The sequence below is a fragment of the Prunus persica genome, chromosome G3, assembly GCF_000346465.2.
Source record: "Prunus persica cultivar Lovell chromosome G3, Prunus_persica_NCBIv2, whole genome shotgun sequence".
NCBI lineage: Eukaryota > Viridiplantae > Streptophyta > Magnoliopsida > Rosales > Rosaceae > Prunus > Prunus persica.
Window position 1 is genome coordinate 25446451 of NC_034011.1, and position 18078 is coordinate 25464528.

At 40.2% G+C, this 18078-nt stretch overlaps 5 protein-coding genes across 5 annotated transcripts; 3 read left to right on the forward strand and 2 right to left on the reverse strand.

Annotated features, from left to right (window-relative positions):
- LOC18784290 lies at positions 601–3277 on the forward strand. Its single transcript, XM_020560640.1, has 3 exons — positions 601–960; positions 1185–1251; positions 2133–3277. The coding sequence occupies exons 1-3, from the start codon at positions 898–900 to the stop codon at positions 2951–2953; spliced, it is 951 nt and encodes a 316-aa protein (XP_020416229.1). The 5' UTR covers positions 601–897; the 3' UTR covers positions 2954–3277.
- LOC18782177 (probable galacturonosyltransferase-like 10) lies at positions 5349–6763 on the forward strand. The gene has a single exon (XM_007214792.2). The coding sequence runs from the start codon at positions 5464–5466 to the stop codon at positions 6601–6603; it is 1140 nt and encodes a 379-aa protein (XP_007214854.1). The 5' UTR covers positions 5349–5463; the 3' UTR covers positions 6604–6763.
- Positions 7200–9445, reverse strand: LOC18781580. Its single transcript, XM_007215512.2, has 5 exons — positions 8814–9445; positions 8454–8715; positions 7979–8077; positions 7657–7871; positions 7200–7471 (listed from the first exon to the last, which is right to left on the reverse strand). The coding sequence occupies exons 1-5, from the start codon at positions 9257–9259 to the stop codon at positions 7396–7398; spliced, it is 1098 nt and encodes a 365-aa protein (XP_007215574.1). The 5' UTR covers positions 9260–9445; the 3' UTR covers positions 7200–7395.
- LOC18782259 (protein transport protein SEC13 homolog B) lies at positions 10317–12284 on the reverse strand. Its single transcript, XM_007215685.2, has 2 exons — positions 12101–12284; positions 10317–11585 (listed from the first exon to the last, which is right to left on the reverse strand). Exon 2 carries the CDS (start codon positions 11500–11502, stop codon positions 10600–10602), a length of 903 nt encoding a protein of 300 aa, XP_007215747.1. The 5' UTR covers positions 11503–11585; positions 12101–12284; the 3' UTR covers positions 10317–10599.
- On the forward strand, positions 12844–18015 carry LOC18782416 (alpha-mannosidase 2). The gene is made up of 4 exons (XM_007217632.2): positions 12844–13759; positions 14167–14316; positions 14521–14553; positions 14646–18015. Exons 1-4 carry the CDS (start codon positions 13190–13192, stop codon positions 17382–17384), a joined length of 3492 nt encoding a protein of 1163 aa, XP_007217694.1. The 5' UTR covers positions 12844–13189; the 3' UTR covers positions 17385–18015.

The following is an 18078-nucleotide window of genomic DNA, read 5'->3' on the forward strand; positions in this document are numbered from 1 at the left end:
CCCCTCGATTAGGGATTAGCTTTCTGCACGCTTGCTTTCTCATACCACTCGTGGCTTCAGCTGCGCCAGCAGATTACAAGAAGTCCTGACCAATCTTACAAGAATGCCCTTCGCTCGTTCAAATATTTACGATTAACTTTTTCTCTAATCAAAATCTCTTTACAAACACAAAAGGAAAAGTGTATTCTGAATCTGAGGAAATTCAAAACGGATTGAAAAAAAATAAGGTCTTAGTTCAAGATATCGTTCTTCTATTTCCAACTCGAAAAACAGTAGAAATGAAAACAACTCAGAAGACCAATGAAAGTTTTATAACAAAATAGTTTAAAAGTTGACGTGGGTTAGGCAAGTTAACAAAGTTTTATAACAAAATGGTGATTTGAAGTAGGCAAGGACGGTGAACTTGCTGTCTAGCACTTAAGTTCGAGTTTTCCTCCCTATAATTTAGATTAATTTAAAGTACTTTAGACTATGAGTTGTATGTATTTATAAAAATAAGTGATTTGAATTGTTTTATAATTTGAAAACTTAAAACAGACACAGGTAAATAAGGTGGATCTTGAGGGCATTATGGAAATTTAGGAGAGAAATAAAAACAGCAAGCAGAAGTGTTGGGCCGTGGGCGTAGAAATCTGTCAATTAAAGAAAGAAAGAGAGGGAGAGAGAGGTGAGGAAGGAACGCAAAGCCAGGGGAATTCGCAATATCCACTCCCTCCCTATCCACCTATATTACTCTCACAATCCCAATTTCTATTTTGCAATCCATTTTTCTCTCTTCATTTTCCCAATAAAAAATCCTCTCTCTCTCTCTCTCTCTCTCTCTCTCTCTCCATAATTATCTATCTCTCTGGGTTTTCCCAAGTTAGGGTTTTACGAATCAAATTGATTTCCTTCTCAATGAGTTCCGGCTCCGTCTCCTGCCCTCCTGCTGTTCCCAAAGACTTGGCCAAGAAGAAGAGGGTAAGGCTCTTCCCAATCTCCGCTTTCTCTTATCTCCTTCTGCATGTCTGCATGTGTGCTTGCTCGGAAATGGAGGGAAATTCAAATATCAAGTTTGAATTTTAACGAAGAATTGGTCCATTCGTGAAATTCACTTGAGTGTTCTCTTAGACAAAATTGCGTTGGAGTTGAATTTAATTTTTAATATTGCGAGCTCGCTCTTAGTTTTTTTTTTTTTTTTTCAGACAAACCGGTTGGCCAAATTGAAGCAGAGTAAGCTCGATGTTCGCCGTGAACAATGGCTTTCACATGGTATTTCTCTCTCTCTAAATTTTCTTTTTAGAGAATAGACAACATTCAAGTTTTCTGTTTTTGGTGGAAAACGAGTTAAAGTTTTGTTTTTTCACTAGGATTGTCTTTACTATTATATTTTTTCTTTAAAAAAAAAAGTGGCACTCGTTTTCTTGATGCATAAATTTCTCAATACAGTTTGTATTGGGATGCATAAATTGGCATCTGTGAATATTCATCGAATTGAATATGAGGATGTTATAAACATTTACACACATTTTTTTTTTAAAATGAAAAAGGAAATAAATTTTTCTTATTTAAAGTTTAACATAATTGTTCTTACTTAGAATGTTGAAGTTAAGCTGGTCTCTATGGCAATACTAATGTGTTGTTGGTCGTCAATGTACATGGGTAATGCTAAAAACCAGACCAAGTCGCCAAGCTTTTTTTTTTTTTTTTAATGAAAAAGGAAATAAATTTTTCTTATTTAAAGTTTAACATAATTGTTCTTACTTAGAATGTTGAAGTTAAGCTGGTCTCTATGGCAATACTAAATGTGTTGTTGGTCGTCAATGTACATGGGTAATGCTAAAACCCAGACCAAGACGCCAAGCTTTTTAATTTATTTCCTGACATGATTATTCAAATCCGCCCCTATCACGAATCACAACCAATTTATGAAGTGGCACCTGACACTTTATCTTCTTTTATTGGTCACATAACCAAATACTGGATTTGAAATCAACATAAATTTGATGATCTTATTTCTTCTCCCAACCCTCTCAAATGGACAAAAAAGGTTCGCAAGAATCACTTTTTATAGAATAGTTTAGAAGTTTTTGAAAGTTTATCACATTTTTCTAATGTAATTTTGATGCTGATAAATTTTGTCTGTTATGCAGTCAAGAATAAAGGGCAGAAGGTGAACTTGGATGGAAGGGGTGGGTCACCTACACCCTCTAGGCAAATAGATAATGTGCAAAATGGATCATTGGACAATTTGGAAACGAGTTCAACAGGAGGAGAGAATGATAATACGAGCATCCATGACAGCGATTTGGAGTCTCTGATGAACAGCCTGAGTGGAAGCAGTTTGGATTGTAATGATTCAATGAAGAATCTTAATGAGAGCTGCAGCAGTGGTTGCTCTGGAAATGACAGCAAGGAGGATGCTGATGATGGGTGTCTAGATGACTGGGAGGCTGTGGCAGATGCTTTAAATGCAGATGACAATAAGCATAACCCTATTATTGATTTTCCTGCCAAAGCTGAAATCAGAGTTGAACCAACAAGTCCCGAACTATCTAGGGAGAATCCTGGAGATGAATCATCAAAACCAGAGAACAGAAACATGGTTCCTGGGTCACGTACGACCCGTTGTGCTTGGAGACCTGATGATGCTTCTCGTCCTCAGAGCTTGCCCAATGTGCCGAAGCAGCATAGTTTCCTGGTGCAATCAGACTGGCATTGCGGCCATGGAGCCATTGCATGGGCATGGCAAAGCATTGTGCCCCAGCCTTCTTCCTGTCCCATATGCTATGAGGATTTAGATGTCACAGACTCGAGCTTTCTTCCGTGTTCATGTGGTTTTCGGCTTTGCCTCTTTTGCCACAAGAGGATTCTAGAGGCAGATGGGCGATGTCCAGGATGCAGGAAGCAGTATGATCGTGTAAATGGGGTTATAGGCTTTAATGGAGGAGCTACAACTTTTAGAGTAGCTTGATCGTGCAGTGTGAGTACCAGATCCTAGAAAGAGAGTTTCTATTTCTTGAAGTTTATGTATATCGGCTTTCTCTAGTTTTCGTGTCGGTCGTGTCTGTCGCACTTTTATCATAGTTAACAAAAATGTGAGTATAGTGATAGAGGCGGGAAGCAGCCTGGTGGTAACTGAGCTTGGAACTTGGATGAGTCCAATTCCTGTATGATGTTTAGCATATGTTGGTGTAGGAAACTGATGCAGTTATGTGAATACATTAGATGTTACAAACTTTCAGAATAAGAAATTGAAGTGTATCTGCTTTATTCTTACTTGTGTTGCATTTTCTTGAATCAAACGGCCTTTGTGCAATTTTACCATTTTTGTTATGGTTGTGCCATACTTTCTCCTCTTTTTCAAAATATTTCTTCTGGATCATCTTATGAAGTCAAAAGATTGTGCTTCTGTTGTCATTTGGCTCTTCTGTGGAAGTGAATTTGAGATCCCATGTCTGTTGCTGATGAACATTTTGTGGGCATGAATTTTGATGCCTTATGGCCAGTCCTTGCCAAGTGGAGTAGCAAGCATATTTCAAGTTCTGGGTGGAACAGATATTTCTGCCTGTCTTGATTCGTTTGAATTCTTGCCTTCTACTGTGGACCTGCCAGACGGGATGTGGAGCCAATGCTTTCTGGTGGCCGAGGTGGTTGCCGCGGTCACCTGCCATGTACATCTGTCCATGTGACCTGTTAAAATCTGAATCCATGCTGGTTATTCTTATTTTCTTTTTCCCCTCTTCTTTTCGGGGTTTCGTTTAATATACAGTATTAGTCCTTTTTTATACTCTTTAATCTTTTGAGGTCAGTAAAAATAGGATATTATATTTATAGCATTAGTTTTGTGTGAGAAGTCTCCGGTTCAAAACTTTCTCATTTCCATTCGTCAATTATCTATTAATCCTATACATGGTCAACTCTACTTTCCAGAAACAACTTATCTGCTTGAGATATATATCGTGTTATATGTAAGTTTCTCTCATAGACCAACAAAATTATAAATGGCTAATACAATCCAAATTAAACGAAAGTACATACCAAATTACATGTAAGTTTCTCTCGTAGTTTTGTACCAAAAAAACCAACAAAGCCAGGTGGCTAGTACAGCCGAGATGGCCTAAGATTGTGAAAACCTCGGACCTAGATCTAAGATGTGTGGCAAATAACCAAGTCACGACTTTTTGCGGGTGATGTTAGATCCTTGCCAGTGTATAAATGTCTCTAACTCTACGTATGTATGACGAGTACGAAAGTGTGTCGTGTCCCATGGAGATTCGAACGTAGAAAATCCCGACTCCGATTCACACAAGCACACAAACATGGACCAAAATCTGAGACTCTCTTTTTTAAAAGGAGACCATCATATTCGAGACTTGAGAAGTAAAAGCAATAAAATAATAATTGTCTTTGTCTTCTCTTTTGGTACAAAAAAAATGCTTTTTTCTATTTTGTACGACAAGTAAAATAAATAAATATTCTTTTGCTTAAAATGAGTTAACGTTCATGGCATGTGGTCACATGTCAATAACTAATAAGAGGCCTAATAATGATAATGCAAGCTGTTCAAAGCACGTGGTCACATGCCTTCATACAGAGGAGAGGACGAACCTCCTCGAAGCCTTCCCCAAAATGAGAAAAGTCAATAGAAAAAGGATTTTTGTTATAAATGGTCCATGAATTTGTTATAAGTCTTCATTTAGCTCCTCAAACTCATAAATTAATCAATGCGATCTTTTATCTTTTCGTCTACACATTAATCTGGCCTATATTGTCGTATTTTGATAAAATTTGCTTTAAATTTGATAATGTATCATCATACGACGAATTTTGAATAGTTCTTTCTGTAAAAATAGTGCTCATTTTTGTCATTAAACTCACGTTTTTGCTTAATAAAATCATTATTCTTTATATTTTGATTCAATTAAGGAGGACAAATAACCTTGTTGAGCAAAATATATGAGGATTACTTTTTGTCATCACTAAATAGGTTGTATTTTGACGAAAATATCATTTTAAAGTTTGTCACGTGCCATCATGTGATCAATTTTAACGAGTATTTTGAAATTTTCACGTAATTCAACGAGATGGACTAAACTTGTATGTGAACCAAAACAATAAAGACTATATTGATTGATTTGAAAATTTGAGGACTCGAATGAAAACCTTTGAAAAGCTAAAACCCATTAGTGATAACAACCGAATAAAGAAATTTCTAAAAGACCGAAGGCGAGAAGAAAATTCCTCGACAGCAAAATATTCATTGAATTCAAACCAAACCGGCAAAGCATCCAAATTTACAGACGCGTTTTCTGTTACGCAGAAGAAATAATAATAAAAGACGTGTTGCGTTTTCATTTTCCCATAATCTTCTTTCCACACTTTCTCTTTGACCATTTCACTACAAATATACACATTTCTCTCTTCTTTCTTTCCATTTCCGTTTCACGCTCTCTAAACAGCTTGCTCTGAAACCTCACAGCGATGCTTTTCCTCAGACCCGTTTCTGTGCTTCTCTTCCTCGTCTCTTTCATTCCCTTTCCCACAAATGCAATCCGATCGTTTCCCGACGCACACGCACAAATGGGTCTGCGATTCTCAGAGGCGCCTGAATACACAAACGGATTGAGCTGCCCTGTTTTGGGTCTGAATTTGAAGAGTTTGGCATTGGCTTGCAATCCCTCGCTTGTTCACGTCGCGATGACCATTGATTCAGAGTACTTGAGAGGCACCATGGCTGCAGTTCACTCTGTTCTCAAGCACGCTTCTTGCCCAGACAACACCTTCTTCCACTTCATCGCCTCAGATTCAATTTTGGTCAATTTACAGGACCTCACTCGCATTGTCCAATCCACCTTCCCTTCCCTGAGTTTCAGAGTTTATGTTTTCAGGGAAAGACTCGTCAACAATCTGATTTCGTCTTCGATTCGACAAGCTCTCGACAACCCATTGAACTACGCGAGAAGCTACTTAGCTGACTTGCTCGACCCCTGTGTGGAGAGAGTGATTTATCTCGACTCTGATGTCATAGTTGTGGATGATGTGCAGAAGCTATGGAAGATTTCTTTATCTGGGTCGAGAGTGATTGGTGCTCCAGAATATTGCCATGCAAATTTTACCAAGTATTTTTCTGATGGGTTTTGGAAAGACTCTGAGCTCTCTAAAGTTTTTGAAGGGAAAAAGCCTTGTTATTTCAATACAGGTGTTATGGTGATGGATTTGGTGAGGTGGAGAGAGGGTGAGTATACGAAAAAGATTGAGAATTGGATGGCGATTCAGAAGGAGAGGAGGATTTATGAGCTGGGTTCTCTTCCACCATTTTTACTGGTTTTTGGTGGAGATGTTGAGGCCATCCACCATAGATGGAACCAGCATGGGCTTGGGGGTGACAATATGGTGAACAGTTGCAGGTCTTTGCATCCAGGTCCTGTTAGCTTGTTGCATTGGAGTGGTAGAGGGAAGCCATGGTCGAGGCTGGATTTGGGAATGCCTTGTCCAGTTGATCTTCTGTGGGCGCCTTATGATCTCTACAAACACCATCACCACCATCATCTTCAAGATCAGCATCATCTTCAACATCAACATCACCACCACCAACAAACACAACAATTTTCAATGTTGTAGCACAGGATTATTTTTTTTGATTATTTATTTTTTGTTGGATTTCCTTCGATTCTTTGGTACATAGGAGATCATAAATTTTACCGTATGTATATACAGAGATGTAAACAGAGTGAAAACTGCGGGGCACATTGTTCCAATTCAAGTTCGACATTTTTCTCAAGTTTTTTTGACTATTTGCTATTTTGTTATGGCTTTTCATCCCATCCAGGCTGGGCAGAAATATAAAACTCAGAACTGCGGTCATTCTCACAACCACTTCCGCAATAATTATAAGTGACAGAAACTTCTTCCAATCAGTATGTTTTTATATAGGCGGTGCAGATACATGGACCTTCAAAACAAGGACTTATAATATACATCTGGACTTGTGGAGACTTGAGAACAATTTCCATATTTTGAAACTTCAATTCAACTCAAATACATACATAACCGGCAAAAGCTGCAAGCAAAGATTTAAAATTCATAGGCTGCAAAGAATATGATATCCTGCAAGTAACAATGACTAGAAGCGGAGAGCAGTTTCAATTATTCCGAAAGGAGTGTTGGTTGCTATGTATTTCAGCTATACACCCTTGCAGAGGTAAATGGAATTTAAATGTACATTATAGGTTAATTTATAGAACGATGGAAGAGGTCGGAACATGAAGCAATAACTAATTTGGTATTCCGTAAGAAGCTTTCATTTGAAAGAAGAATAATTATACAGATGAACATAAAAAACCAAAAAGGTAGATATAGAAAGGTTGACATAGATGAACATGAAGAATGTACACGCCTCCCACTTTCCTCTCATCACAATAATCCAACAACACAACTCAAATGTAATCTGTTCTCCAAGCCTCTTAAGTGATGTCCTAACAACATGCACCTGCCAGCAGAAAACGAAACCTTTAGAATGCAATCTCTAATGGAAATTGGATCGATTAGTAAGATACTAAGATATACATATCACCTATGTGAAGATTGACAGTTCCCAGAAGTGAGTTATTGCAGTGAAAATTTGGACAAGCAAGAAAACAAGCCATTTAACAAGGACAACGATAGAAGTCTAACCAGAAAAGCAGCTTCGCTAGGTAATCTCGTGAAGTTCCCACGGTATCACATAGTTCGCCATCAGCATCTAGGTCATTCTCTATATTCGATGGGACAGAATCTTCCACAAATTCTGAGGAAGTCCCATCTTTAAAGAATCTCTGCAATATATTTTGGACAAGCTGGTGTATAATTTCCTCTACCTCTAATGATGATGGCCGAGAGAGTTCAGTCACCTGTTAAAACAAATCATCATAGCATTATAATAAGGCTCCACTCTATACAAATTTTAACTAAGTAGCAGAGCAACAAAATAGTTAACAGGCAGATTTGAGATTATCACCATATTTGAATCTAAGGACCGTAGATAATCCAACAAATCATTCCTATGTCCTCTGTCATATTCTAATTGCACATTTTCCTGCTTTCGAGCTTTCAGTTCCTGAGACAGAGCAATAAAGCATTAATACATTCTGCTTTAAAATATTGTACAATGCTTTAATCATTCCGAAGAAAGCTCAAAAAACCAAATACCAGATAGTTCAATGAATTAAGCTTCATAATATTTAACTCAAAAGAAACAAAATTGTGCATCTTATATAAGACCAACACAAAAGAAAAAAGAAGAAGCGCAAAAACCAAACTTTGAAGCTCATAGACCAAGGAAAATGAAGCTTGCTTTCAAAACTAAAAATTGCTAACAAACAAGTTGTCCCAACTAGAATTCAAAAACTTCACTACAATAGGTACAATTGGAAGAAATGCACTAGAAACTGTGAATGTGAAAAAAGTAGGAAACTTAGAGAGCAAATGCTCACCTCCTTCACATTGGTCAACTCCGATTGCAACCTCTGGATATAATTCAAAGCCTCCGGAGACAAATCCCCAAAAACTTGAGGAGCTGTTGAATCCAAGAATTCGCTACTCATCCCAACGCCATTTATACTATGCATTTCCTCACTCTCTGCCATCTCCGATGCCCCACCAATCTTCGACCGATCCGACGGCACAGAATTTTCCGAAGAAATGTCGAAATTTCTCATCAACGATATCCGATACTCGGCGTTCCACAGCGTGTACCTAATTGATAATTCCGAACGGCGTTTAATTAATCCAATTATGCGCCGAATTCATTGAAATTTGAAGGAAAAGAAAGATAGCGTAGAAATGTGAATTACCCGGTGATTATTGAAGAGGCGAGGAGGCGATCGAGAGGGGCTTTGCAAACCCTAACAGTGACGGAGAACTGATCGGACGGGAGTAACCCCAGCATAGTAGAAATCGTCTGCTTCATGGAGTCCTTGGCGGAATCCGAAACGCCCTTGGAGATAACGGAGGTGTCGAGGGGTTCAATCCGCTTCAGCATGTTGGCGATTACGGAGAAGCCGCGGTCGAACCCGGACTTCCGAGTCGAAACGAACTCGTCCGAGACGCCGCCGCCGTCTACGCCAGATATGAGGCATCTGACGGCGGGAGATGAGCTGGTGGCTAAACGACGCCGTCGGAAGGAGGGGAGCAGAGGGCGGACGAGAAGGTGGCGGGAAATCGGGGGCGGTGCTTGGCAAGGCTTGAGAGAGAGGTCGGTGAGGCGAGATAGAATGAAGGCTCGGGCTGTGGCCGCCATGAATTGCAAGAAATTACGGAGAGTGAGCTTTTTATTTTTATTACAAGCTCTCCGCCTCCTCTGTGTATCTTACAGAGTGAGATGATTCTGCCTTTGTGGCTTGTGCCTGCTGGAATCTTTATCTTGCCCTTTCATTTTTGTTTGCTTTCGTAAGTTGCGCGTTGGTTAGTGAGATTCCCCTGGTTTTTCAACCGAATTGCGGATTTACCACTGGTAGACCAGACGCTTTGGGTACACCGTACACCGTGGAAGCGAGTATAATTTTGTTGTGAGATTTGCGAATCAATATTCATGTGGATGTGGATGTTGATTAGTCGGTTCCCAATTCCAAATAGTATTTACTCACTCATGACCATCTGGAATGGAACGGGATTCATATTGTGCATGAATTTAAGAAATTGGAATTAATATAATCAAGTGCGTCCATGGAGTGTCAACTTGCGATTGGACCAAGTATGAAATAAGGTTGAAGAATGCGGTCACTGCTTATGAGTAATGGTGGTTTGCATAGACAGCAACGAAAGCCCTCGTCATTTTAATTTACAGCAGATGAAGTCATTTTGGTTTAGCCATCTAATGAAAGCGAAAGCAAATGTTGAGTAAATTATTTGGTTTTGGTCGTCTTACACCCGACTTTGAATTCACTTCTTATTACATTAGAGTTGTTACCCTCTTACACTCGACTTTGATCCCACTTCTTGTTACATTAGAGTAGTTTAGAATTTTGTTGGTCCTACCGGAGCGTTATTGTGTAATGTGTATGGCTCAGATGCCACCTCACCGCAGCTTTGAGACCACAAATGGAGTGATTTGACCCCAGCAAACGGGCCGTTTTATATACCTTCTTTATGCATCTTTTTTTTCTTGGATTCGTCATCCACAACTGAGGTCTCTCCTTGACAACCATTTCAGTGCGTCGCTGCATATAGATGTTTGATGACCAGCTATATCCTTAATGGGAGAGAAAACTGAGATTTTGAATTCTCAGATTAACAAAAATCTTGCTGTGCAGTTAGGCATAACTTTGAGTAATCCACCAAAGTGAACCCAAGGAGCAGAACTCAAAGATTATTACCCTTTCACCAGACAACAATGGTAAAATCAGATACAAATACACAATGAGGGAATGGAAAACACACAAAGGATAGATCAACTCCAACTGATTACAACATGAAAACTGAACCATTTCATCTCACATTAAGTAAAACAATTCAATAAAACACTAACAAATACAGGCAAAGTATTGAAAATAAAACCAAAAGATATCTTCTGTTCTAAGATACTAAGCACTCTAGTTTGACAAACCAAAACACATTTGATCGAAGTAGGGAAGACAAAATCTATGGGTCGACTGTGCTCACTTGTTGCCACTCTCCATCGACAGATTCTTTCCACAATGTTACATTGTTATTTCCATCAGCCACAGCAAGTAAGTTTCCGGTTAGTGACCATGACACCCTCCAAACCGGGGTCTTAAAATCCTTCAAAACATTGCCCTCCCACTGCTCACCTTCCTTGGCCACAGTCCAAATAACTACTGTTCCATCCTGTGAAGCACTTGCAATTGTGGACTTGGGAAGTCCCAAGTTGGGTGCCCAAGCTACATCTCTCACCCAATCACGGTGCATCTGAAGGGCAGGGAAGCAATCCATCTTCCATGTCCCATTGTACAGCTTCCACACCTTCACAGTATTATCACACCCGCCAGAAGCCAGCTTATGAACAGGATCAAGCAGACCGGATCCAACTAGAGCACCAGGAGCCATGGATGGGGCCCACGAAACAGATGTTACTCCAACGGGGTGAGCTTGATCTATCCTAGTGGTGTCCCAACCACCATCCGCCCTGGCAGTGAAAACCGAGATATTCCCATCAGAAGAACCACAAGCTAAGCTAAGGCCAAGTTCATGAGGTGCCCAAGCAATGGAATTTACAGATGACTTGTGATCATTAAACACATGAGCCTGTTGCCACTCATTTGGATTACCCTCCTTCCAAATTATCACCTGGCCATCATAAGAACAGGAAGCAAGGAGTGACCCAAACTTGGGATGCGCCCAAGCTACCTCCCAGACGGGGCCTCTATGAGCTGACAATGTAGCTAGATGCTGTGAACCACTGCCGACACCAATTATCTTAATGGTGGCATCGGACGAAGCTGTTGCTAGACGCTTTCCATAGTAATCCATGGCTACATCGTGGACAATGTCCTGGTGACCCGTTTCAATCTTCTGCGCAGGCATCGTGACTGATTTCTTCTCTTGTGGTAAAAGTCCTCAAATCCCCTTTTCTTCAATTTCTTGGCTGTGTCTCCTTTACGCTTCCTCTGGATTCCAATGGTTTGAATATCAAAATTGATGGGAAATAATCCTCTAACTAATTTCTCACATAATTGCATTACAGATAATACCTATCGGTAACGATTCTACAAACAGCAGTAACTCACAAAATTAAATAAAAATGCAGCAAAACTATAAATTTCAGAGAAAATTGACTCATAGCACGTTGAAAATCTAACAAAAATTGTGCAGTATAAAACCCACATTTGATGTTCATATCTTATCACCCCAAATAATTAACAACAAGAACACGGAGAATATGCACCCAAAGAACTATATAACGTCATAATTGAACTGGAAACTATTTATTTAAGGTTAATTACCACGAAAAAAGAAAACCTAATAACAATTATTCAAGCAATTGTAATTTTCGAAGGTCCAGAAAGAAAGATCTATAAACGAAGAGCGGTAGATCTGAAAATTTAGCGCCACAAACTCTCTCACAGATTTCATATGCGGGAAACGAAATAGAAATAAGAACCGTAACGGATGAACGACATACCTCTGAGAGGAAGATAGAGGACACGTCGTCGTATCTGATCGGAGTTCCAGTTCAGAGAAACGCTTATCGCTCGCTTGTAACTTGTAACTTGTAACTTGTAAGACGAGAGAGTCCCAAAAATTTCAGGCTTCAGCTCAGCGTGTGTTTCTTAAGGACGCGTTTGGGCACGGGATCTCTGATATATGATGACAAAGCCAATCCAGACGTAGGATAAGCCCACTCTTCTACTTGGCCCAATTATATATGGGCCTTGCAGCTCGTTTAGCCCAATTAGGCCCAATTGCAGCTCGTTTAGCCCAATTGGGCCCAATTTACCCTTTTGACCTTTTTTTTCTTCTACTTTTCTAATACTTTCTCCGATTAAATATGGCAAAGAGAAATCAAAGTCAATAGTGTGGGAACATCGCATAATCCAACCATCAGATGCTTTGCAGTATCAGGTATTGTGGTATAATTGGTTATAATACAAGGGACGTAGGAAATAACATACCTCGCATCAACGGTGAGACTGCTAGTAGCATGACTCGAATACTAATATGGCTATATACAATACAGAGACTTTATTAACTAAATTAACTCGATAATTTTTTATTAATAAGACTATATACAGTACAGAGACTTTATCAACTAAATCAACTCGATAATTTTTTATTAATAAGGCTATACCGTCTACTCATGTTATAACACATGAACCGATTTTATCACCGGATAATCCACCTATCATACTCCAGTACGACACGATAATTTTTTCTATTCGTGATTAGCGTTTAGAGTGGACTAACTAGAACAACTAGAAAGAAGACTGTTCTTGGCAGGCCCCACCCACCACAACCACCAACAAGAGTAAAGTCGGTCGTCACTTCATTTTCTCCTCCTTCCTCCTCTCCGCTTCTTTCTTGAGCTTCAGAATTGAATTTGAGATCCCATTCCATCTCCTCGCATCTCCACCAAACACGGACACATAATCTCATCACTTCACAAAACAAAAGCCATCTTTTTTTTTTTTTGTTTTCAGAAAACTAAAATAAAATATCAGACACAGAAAAGACGGTTAACCTAAGCCCAAAAACAACAGCAGCAGCAACGACAATGGCTTTCTCGTCGTACATTGGCAGCACCCGCCGGGGAGGGTGGGCCAACTCCCTCCTCCCCTCCTCTTCCAACCCCAAATCCAAGCTCACCAGAAAGCCCCGCCGGCGATTGCCCCTCCGAGACTTCATCTTCGCCAACTTCTTCACCATCGGCCTCTCGATCTCGCTCTTCTTTTTCTTCGTCGTCATCCTCCGTTACGGCGTTCCCAGCCCCCTCTCCTCCCACTTCAAATCCAAATCCTCCACCCGTTTCCCCAAGCCCCGAAAGTCCGCTTTCCGCAAACCAGTTTCGGCCGGCGATTCGGGCGGCGACGCCGCGATGGGGGCCACCGTCGACATCACGACCAAGGAGCTGTACGACAAGATTGAGTTCTCGGATGTGGACGGTGGGCCCTGGAAGCAGGGGTGGAGGGTGAGTTACAAAGGGGACGAGTGGGACTCTGAGAAATTGAAGGTGATTGTGGTGCCCCATTCGCATAACGATCCTGGCTGGAAGCTCACTGTCGAAGAGTACTATGAGAGGCAGTCCAAGCATATACTGGACACCATTGTCGACACGCTTTCGAAGGTGAACAGCTCTGTTTTTTCTTAATTTCTGATTTTCAATGGGTTTGTTTTAAATGATTAATGCACTTTGTTCCTGTCCTATTTTACGAGGCCTTTTAATGGGCAAACGAGTTTCCATTTGCAGTTCCAGTTTCTGATAAACTCTGTGTTTAAATTTGATGTCTTATCTTAAATGCTTTTTGCTTGGATGGGTTGTTCAACTTATTAGTATTAAAAAGAACCTTATGGAAATGAAGGGAACCCAAGTTACAACAAGTTTTTTGGTTATTATTAAACAACCTCCTTTTTATGTTTTAGCAGTTATTGAAGCTCTTGTTTTTGCATTTCTGTTGAGTTTTTCGTTTTTATTTTTAAAATTTTTATGAGTTTGTGTGAGATTCAGTGGAGTGGACTTACTTGGATGTGTAGGATACCCGGCGCAAGTTTATATGGGAAGAGATGTCTTATCTGGAAAGATGGTGGAGGGACTCCTCTGACCTCAAAAGGGAATCATTCACCAATTTGGTGAAGAATGGTCAGCTGGAAATTGTTGGAGGTGGCTGGGTAATGAACGATGAGGTAATATTCATATTCGTAGGGTTTCATACAAAATTATTTAATTTCAAAACTTAAACCACATGCTTCCCCATTTGGGTGTAAGTCTTCTCTTTCATTGTCAAAGTTTACCATATGATTAGACTACTCCTAGTACATGAAGTGATTGTGTAACCAGTGCATTCATACTTTTGAAGCTTAATAGATTGGATCCTCTTCTTCATGCAGGCTAATTCACATTATTATGCCATCATTGAGCAGGTACGTTAAAAATTTTTATTTTTAATAACTGTTGTTACAATTTTATGAATCTCTTATGCCACTGATTGTTGCTTTTATCTTTGATGTATCAGATGACAGAAGGAAATATGTGGTTGAATGACACCGTAGGGGTTATTCCTAAAAATGCTTGGGCGATTGATCCATTTGGTTACTCACCTACCATGGCATATCTTCTCCGCCGTATGGGTTTTGAAAATATGCTTATTCAGAGGACTCATTATGAGCTGAAGAAGGAACTTGCACTGCATAAAAATTTGGAGTATATATGGCGGCAGAGCTGGGATGTGGATGAAACTACTGATATTTTTGTCCACATGATGCCCTTTTATTCTTATGATATTCCACATACTTGTGGTCCAGAGCCTGCTATTTGTTGTCAGTTCGACTTTGCTCGAATGCGTGGCTTCATGTATGAACTCTGTCCGTGGGGAGACCATCCAGTAGAGACAAACCAGGAAAATGTTCAGGAGCGGGCACTAATACTACTAGATCAATATAGAAAGAAATCAACACTATACAGGACAAATACACTTCTTATTCCTCTTGGTGATGATTTCCGCTACATAAGCATTGATGAAGCTGAAGCTCAGTTTAGGAATTATCAGATGTTGTTTGATTATATAAATTCTAATCCGGGTTTAAATACAGAGGCCAAGTTTGGAACTCTAGAAGATTACTTCCAGACCCTTCGTGAGGAGGCTGAAAGAATAAATCACTCACTACCTGGTGAGATTGGTTCCGGTCAGGTTGGGGGTTTTCCTTCTTTGTCAGGTGACTTCTTTACTTATGCTGATAGGCAACAGGACTACTGGAGTGGCTATTATGTTTCGAGGCCTTTTTTCAAGGCTGTTGATCGAGTACTAGAGCAAACACTTCGTACCACAGATATGATGATGGCTTTCCTGCTTGGGTACTGTCAGAGAGCACAATGTGAAAAATTGCCCATGGGGTTCTCCTACAAGTTGGCCGCTGCTAGGAGGAACTTAGCTCTTTTTCAGCATCATGATGGTGTAACTGGTACTGCTAAAGATCATGTGGTCCTGGACTATGGGACTCGGATGCACACTTCTTTGCAGGACTTGCAGATTTTCATGTCTAAAGCTATTGAAGTACTGCTTGGAATACGCCATGAGAAAAATGACAATAACCCTTCTCAGTTTGAGCCAGAACAGGTGAGATCTAAATATGATGTTCAGCCAGTTCATAGAGCAATCATGGCTCGTGAGGGAACTAAACAGTCAGTGGTGTTTTTTAATCCTCTGGGGCAGACAAGAGAAGAGGTTGTGATGCTTATTGTTAACCGCCCAGATGTAACTGTTCTCTACTCAAACTGGACATGCGTTCAAAGCCAAATATCCCCTGAATTGCAGCATGATAAAAGCAAAATTTTCACCGGAAGGCATCGTGTGTACTGGAAGGCTTCTGTTCCTGCTCTGGGCTTGCAAACATATTACATTGCTAATGGGTTTGTTGGATGTGAAAAGGCCAAACCAGCAAAACTAAGATTCTTCTCAAAGTCTATGTCTATATCTTGCCCCACTCCATATGCTTGCTCAAAAGCAGAAGTTGATGTGGCTGAAATCCAGAACAGGCATCAAATACTCACCTTTGATGTCAATCATGGTTTATTGCAGAAAATAAGCTATAAAAATGGTTCCCAAAATGTTGTGGGTGAAGAAATAGCTATGTACTCTAGCTGGGGAAGTGGAGCCTACTTATTTAAACCCAATGGTGATGCCCAGCCTATCACAGAAGCAGGTGGGCAGATGGTGATCTCTGAGGGTCCTTTGGTGCAAGAAGTATATTCTTATCCAAAGACAGCATGGGAGAAGAGCCCCATTTCTCATAGCACCCGTATCTACAATGGAGAGAATACTGTACAGGAGTTTCTTATTGAGAAGGAGTATCATGTTGAGCTTCTCAGCCAGGACTTCAATGACATGGAGTTGATAGTTAGATACAAAACAGATATTGATAACAAAAGAATATTTTTTTCTGATTTAAATGGCTTTCAGATGAGCCGGAGAGAAACCTATGATAAAATCCCAACTCAGGGCAATTATTACCCTATGCCTTCTCTTGCGTTCATGCAAGGATCCAATGGCCAGAGGTTTTCAGTTCATTCTAGGCAGTCATTGGGTGTGGCCAGCCTTAAAAATGGATGGTTGGAGATTATGCTGGACCGTCGTTTGGTAAAAGATGATGGACGAGGTCTTGGACAAGGAGTGATGGATAACCGTGCAATGAATGTAGTCTTCCACATTGTTGTGGAGTCTAACATTTCAGCCACATCAAACCCAGTTTCCAACCCATTGCCCTTAAGCCCCTCTCTTCTTTCTCATCGTGTCAATGCTCACCTGAACTATCCATTACATGCGTTCATTGCCAAGAAGCCAGAGGAGTTATCAGTGCAGCCACCCCAAAGATTTTTCTCCCCTTTAGCTGCTCCCTTACCTTGTGATCTGCATATTGTAAGTTTTAAGGTTCCCCAACCTTTAAAATACTCACAGCAGCCTCTCGAAGATTCTAGGTTTGTCCTAATTTTACAGAGACAGAATTGGGACTCTTCATATTGTCGGAGGGGAAGATCAGGGTGCACTAGATTTGCTGATGAGACGGTGAATCTGTTTTACATGTTTAAGGAGCTTTCAGTATTGAATGTAAGAGCCACTTCCTTAAATCTTTTGCATGAAGACACAGACATGCTTGGGTATACTGAGCAGTTTGGAGATGTTGCTCAAGATGGACACGTTCTCATCTCTCCAATGGAAGTACAGGCTTACAAGTTAGAATTGCGGCCTCACAAATGAATGTACTAGCAACTGATTTCGTTACTGTATTCTCATGGTTGCTGCTTCAATGGCGTTCATAGCTAAGAGAAACAGTGTGTCCTCATCTCTCCCATGGAAGTACAGGCTTACAAGTTGGAATTACGGCCACACCAGCGGATGTACATTTCATCACCGTATTCTCATGGATGCTGCAGCGATGGGTTTTAGTAGCAAATAATTGAGTTATTTTTCATATCCCACTATCAGCATGATCAACCTGGGAGCACATATTTGCTACTATTTCAATACATCTTGCCAAGTCAGGGCAAAGACAAGTTAATCGAGTAGTGATGCAGTCAGAGCAACCATCCATGGTTGCCCTTGTGAGCAAGTCAATTTGGAAGACATGCCCTCGGGATTCTTTTTGTTGTAAAACTGCTGCTGACAATTATGTGAGATAATTTTGATATTTGGGTTGGGATTACTTGTATGAGATGAGGGACTAGCATTTGTGTTTACCTCTTCAAAAACGGTAGCGAGGCCAATAGTGATGCTTTGGCTTTTGTTTCATATATGATTTTGTCTGAGGTTCTAGAGTCATGCTTTATTAATCAAGTCCGAAGATTGACAGTTGAAAATTGATAATATCCTACTGCATGATTTTTCACAACACACTTCTTACTGAAGCTTTTTGTTTTTTAATTTAGTTATAACAGTAAGATGGGAAGTATGC

Coding starts and splice junctions, on each gene's coding strand:
- LOC18784290 (XM_020560640.1), top strand. CDS start 898: ATGAGTTCCGGCTCCGTCTCCTGCCCTCCTGCTGTTCCCAAAGACTTG. Junction 961..1,184: donor ACTTGGCCAAGAAGAAGAGG/GTAAGGCTCTTC, acceptor TTTTTTTTTCAG/ACAAACCGGTTGGCCAAATT. Junction 1,252..2,132: donor TGAACAATGGCTTTCACATG/GTATTTCTCTCT, acceptor TCTGTTATGCAG/TCAAGAATAAAGGGCAGAAG.
- LOC18782177 (XM_007214792.2), top strand. CDS start 5,464: ATGCTTTTCCTCAGACCCGTTTCTGTGCTTCTCTTCCTCGTCTCTTTC.
- LOC18781580 (XM_007215512.2), bottom strand. CDS start 9,259: ATGGCGGCCACAGCCCGAGCCTTCATTCTATCTCGCCTCACCGACCTC. Junction 7,872..7,978: donor GGTCCTTAGATTCAAATATG/GTGATAATCTCA, acceptor TTGTTTTAACAG/GTGACTGAACTCTCTCGGCC. Junction 7,472..7,656: donor CTAGCGAAGCTGCTTTTCTG/GTTAGACTTCTA, acceptor TTCTGCTGGCAG/GTGCATGTTGTTAGGACATC.
- LOC18782259 (XM_007215685.2), bottom strand. CDS start 11,502: ATGCCTGCGCAGAAGATTGAAACGGGTCACCAGGACATTGTCCACGAT.
- LOC18782416 (XM_007217632.2), top strand. CDS start 13,190: ATGGCTTTCTCGTCGTACATTGGCAGCACCCGCCGGGGAGGGTGGGCC. Junction 13,760..14,166: donor TTGTCGACACGCTTTCGAAG/GTGAACAGCTCT, acceptor TTGGATGTGTAG/GATACCCGGCGCAAGTTTAT. Junction 14,554..14,645: donor ATTATGCCATCATTGAGCAG/GTACGTTAAAAA, acceptor TTGATGTATCAG/ATGACAGAAGGAAATATGTG.